Source organism: Triticum urartu, chromosome 1, assembly GCF_003073215.2.
Source record: "Triticum urartu cultivar G1812 chromosome 1, Tu2.1, whole genome shotgun sequence".
Lineage (NCBI taxonomy): Eukaryota > Viridiplantae > Streptophyta > Magnoliopsida > Poales > Poaceae > Triticum > Triticum urartu.
In genome coordinates this window covers 298771205-298775369 of record NC_053022.1, presented here as the reverse complement: position 1 = coordinate 298775369, position 4165 = coordinate 298771205, and the positions used below count along the sequence as shown (strand labels likewise).

The 4165-nt window shown below is 57.9% G+C and overlaps 1 protein-coding gene across 1 annotated transcript; it reads left to right on the top strand.

The window, feature by feature from the left end:
* The first annotated feature begins 1635 nt into the window (after positions 1-1635).
* Positions 1636-3861, top strand: LOC125532845 (calcium-transporting ATPase 7, plasma membrane-type-like). Its single transcript, XM_048696734.1, has one exon. The coding sequence runs from the start codon at positions 1636-1638 to the stop codon at positions 3859-3861; it is 2226 nt and encodes a 741-aa protein (XP_048552691.1).
* Positions 3862-4165: the final 304 nt, after the last annotated feature.

Sequence of the window (4165 nt, the reverse complement as noted above, 5' to 3'; positions counted from 1 at the left end):
ATTTTTGACTAATCTAATCCATGAGTAAACATTAAACATGGTAAATACAGTATGCATCTCATACCGATAACTAAGCGTGTGAGCACGTACAGTACATAGAACCAAAACATCTATGAACATCATATATACGACTAGCACATGAACGAGTAGATAGGAGATGAACGAGTCATACCCTTCGGTTGGCCAGGCCAACGCGGCGGCGGTAGCAGCAGCCTCAGCTCGGCCGAGGCCTTCTTCTTGGCGGCTTCGTCGTCAGCCATGGAGCCGATGTAGCGGAAGTAGTGGAAGCAGAGGCTGACAGAGACGGGAAAGGATCGGGAGCAGTCGTGTTGAGACGCTACCCAAAAACCTTATTGCCGTTCTTCCGGACAGGATCTCGAACAACAGGGTTCTGGAGGCACCTGCTCTCCCGACCAACCGTGCACGTGGTCGTGAGGATGGGATCGCCGGAAGCGGCACACAGAGAGGAACAGTAGATGACGGCTAGGTTTGTGCAAGAGGGAGTGAGTGAACTGAGTTAGGGTTCACTCCACTGGCCAATGGGTCTGGGCTCAGGCCCACAACTAAGTGCGCGAACAGCCTACGGTCCTACTATTGGACAGTGTCACTACTGTATCAATTAATCTGAGATTAATTAACCATTCTTCATCGGCAAAAATAAGCTTCGGCTCATTCCACAACCCGGGTGCCACATCGTGACGAGGCGGGCGACGAAGAAGTAGAAGCGCGTGTACAACTCCTCCTCCCAAATTTTCAATGGCATGTGATAGAGCAGCCCTTATAAAGGGTCTCACTCTGACTTTACTAGCAGTTTGCAGTTTGGTACTAAAATTTCTATCATTTGCGAGCCATGCACCTATTAAGCATGGATTATTGTCTTATATGGGGGAAGCCCATCTATAATCCAACACATGAGTCCATCTTGTGCGTACTTGCAAACCACACGCGTTTTCAGGGACGACCCCGCAGGTTGGCGAGACAGCGGCTAGCGGCTACTCCTGCAGGGCTACATATCAAAGCCGTTGTGCGTCACTTGCAAGCCACATGCATTGCCTTGCAGGGCTAGTACATATCAAAGCTGTTGCCGCGTGCAACGCGCGTTAAGGCCACGAGTCGACTATGTGTGTTGTCGCAACAACGAAGACTCTATGTGTTCGGGTCAATAGATCGCGGCGGTGTGTGCACAGTGGGTCAATAGATTGTCGATCGATGGATTTGTTTTCGATCTGGCCGTTGGATCCGCCCCTTTTGCTACCACTGTCCACCCCCCCTCGCACTCTGTGCTGGTACGGTACCGGTTGATCGACGCGTCATTTGGCACAAGGGCTTGGCCGCACCTTGCACCGCAGAAATGACAACAAATCTTACGGATACAAAAAGCACCCCGTAGGAAACCGCCGGGAAGCTTCCCTCACCAGCATCATTAATGAGGTTCTCCTCAGGGCTCAGGCACTTATAAATACCACGGCGCGCGCCACATAATAAACCCACAACGAACGAACACCATCTCCATCTCCCATCCGAAAGAAGAAACAAACTAAACGGGTGCTACTGGAACTGGCATCACCATCATCATCAGATCAAAAAAGATACTTAAAAACTAGCATCACCATCTCATCCTTTACCTCTCCGGATATGCCGAACCCACGGGGAGGCCGGCTTGCGGAGGCGGGTCGGCGATGGCGCAAGGCGTTGAACGTCGTCCGGACGCTACTCCGCTGGCTCGCGCCCGTCCGCGTCCTGCCGCTGAGCGCCTCCTACGTTGCCATCGACATGAACGACGGCAATAAGCCCGACGCTGACGCTGCCACCCACATCCGCTACGAGACCCCCGGCGCGGACGTTCGCATCGACATCCTCGGCGCGGCCGCCCACTCCTTCAACTTCAAGTCCCTGGTCAAGGAGAAGCGTCAGTGCAGCTTCCGCCGCCTCGGCGGCGCCGCCGAGATCGCGGCCTTGCTCAATTCCCACCCGGAGCGGGGCATCGACGAGCGCGTCTACGACATGCGCTGCCGCAAGGCCCAACACGGCGAGAACACCTACCCCGAGTCCAAGCCCAGGGGCTTCTTCATCCACTTTAGGGACGCGCACAGGGACGTTTTCCTCGTCGCGCTCCTCGCCTGCTCCGTCATCTCCCTCGCCTTCGGCATCAAGGAGCACCGCCTCAGGGAAGGCTGCTACGACGGCACCGGCATCTTCCTGGCCGTGCTCCTTGTCTCCGGCCTATCCGCCCACAGCACTCACAATCAGGACAAGCGGGCCCACAACGACGCCAGCGATTCCGCCAAGATCACCGTCAGCCGCGACGCCGGGACGCGCGTCGTCCTCATATTCGACGTCGTCGTGGGCGACGTGGTCATACTCCACACTGGTGACACCGTGCCGGCGGACGGGGTGTTCTTGAATGGACACGATCTGCATGTGGACGAGACGGACATTACCGGCGAGCCCCAGGCGATCGAGATCAACGCCGAGAACAGCCCCTTCCTCGCCGCCGGCGTTAAGGTTATCTGCGGCCACGGCTCGATGCTCGTGACCGCCGTCGGCACCAACACCTCATGGGGCGGGCCTTGGAGCAGCCTGTCAACGATGAGCATCCACCCGGAGCCGCTACGGACTCGCGTAGAGAGTATCATTTCGACCGTCACCAAGGTCGGCCAAGCCGCCACGGTTGTCACCGTCACCGTGCTCGCCGCGCGCCACTTCACCGGCAGCGCCGCGGGGAAGCTGCCGCTACTGGACAAGGGCGTCCCGCTCGCGGTGGCGCTGATGATCACCTTCTCCATGAAGCGGGTGCTCAAGGACAACGCGCTTGTGCACCATCTGTCGGCCTTGGAGACGATGGCGTCGGTCACAGTCATCTGCATCTGCACCGGAAGGCTCACGCACAACGAGATGAAGGCCACAAATGAAGCTTGCGCGAAGGCCGGCGTCGCCGTGAAGATGCTTACCGCCGACGACATCGCCGCGAGCCGCGCGGTCGCCACGGAGTGTGGCATCATATCCAGCAACGACACCGGCGACGTCACCATCATCACTGGGCCCGAGTTCCGGAACATGCCGCACGCGCGGCAGGTCGAGAGGGTGGACGAGATCCGCGTCATTGCGATGTCGGGGCCCCTGGACAAGCTGGTGCTGGAGAAGCGGCTGAAGAAGAAGGGCCACGTGCTGGCCGAGGGCACCAACGACAAGTCTGACGAGGTGATCACGGCCATCCAGTCAGGCCGCTGCATGTACAACAATTTCCAGAAGATCATCCAGTTCTACCTCACCGTCAACATCGTGGCCACCGTGGTCGACTTCGTGGCGGCCATCACCGCATGTGATGCTCCGCTGAGCTCGGTGCAGCTCCTGTGGGTGAACCTGGCCATGGGCGCCCTGGGCGCGCTGGCCCTGGCGGCGGACACGCCCACGGACGCGCTCATGGACGGCCCGCCCATCGCCCGCACGGCCCCGCTCATCAGCGACGCCATGTGGCGCAACCTCATCGCGCAGGCGGGCTTTCAGATCGCCGTTCTGCTGGTGCTCCAGCACCTCGCCGCCCAAGACAACAAGGGCACCGTTGTCTTCAACGTGTTCATGCTCTTTCAGGTGTTCAACCAGTTCAACGTGCGCGGCGTCGAGAAGAAGAACGCCTTCGCCGGGGTGCTCAAGAACAAGATGTTCCTCGTCATCATCACCCTCATGTTTGTGCTCCAGGTGGTGACCATGGAGGTGCTCACGAGGTTCGTCGGCGCCAAGAAGCTCGGCTTGTGGCAGTGGGGTGCCTGCGTCGCCGTCGCGGCCGGGTCGTGCACCGTCGGCTGGGCCGTCAAGTTCATCCCCGTGCCGGTTGGCAGCTTGACACGCCTTGCATTCTAACGGGCGTGTTAGACTATCCGCGCGGCGGCAGTCTTCAGGAGCTCATCACAACAGCTTATAGCACGTGCATGGCCATGCAGCACTGTATATAAAAGTGTACGTGCGGCACTTAACCACGGCACACTACTAAGGAAAACATAGTAGTGGCACGAGTTTTTAGCGCGGGTGCTCGCGCTACTACTATGACGCTAAAGCTAACTCAATCTCCAGCTAACTGATAGTAGTAGCATGGACTAATCCAGCGCTACTATTAGTAACTGTATCAGTAGTGCTCTTCTGTCACACGCTATTATTAAGCAGTTTT

What these genes read in the sequence shown, in the direction of transcription:
- LOC125532845 (XM_048696734.1), top strand. Translation starts at nt 1,636, where the DNA reads ATGCCGAACCCACGGGGAGGCCGGCTTGCGGAGGCGGGTCGGCGATGG.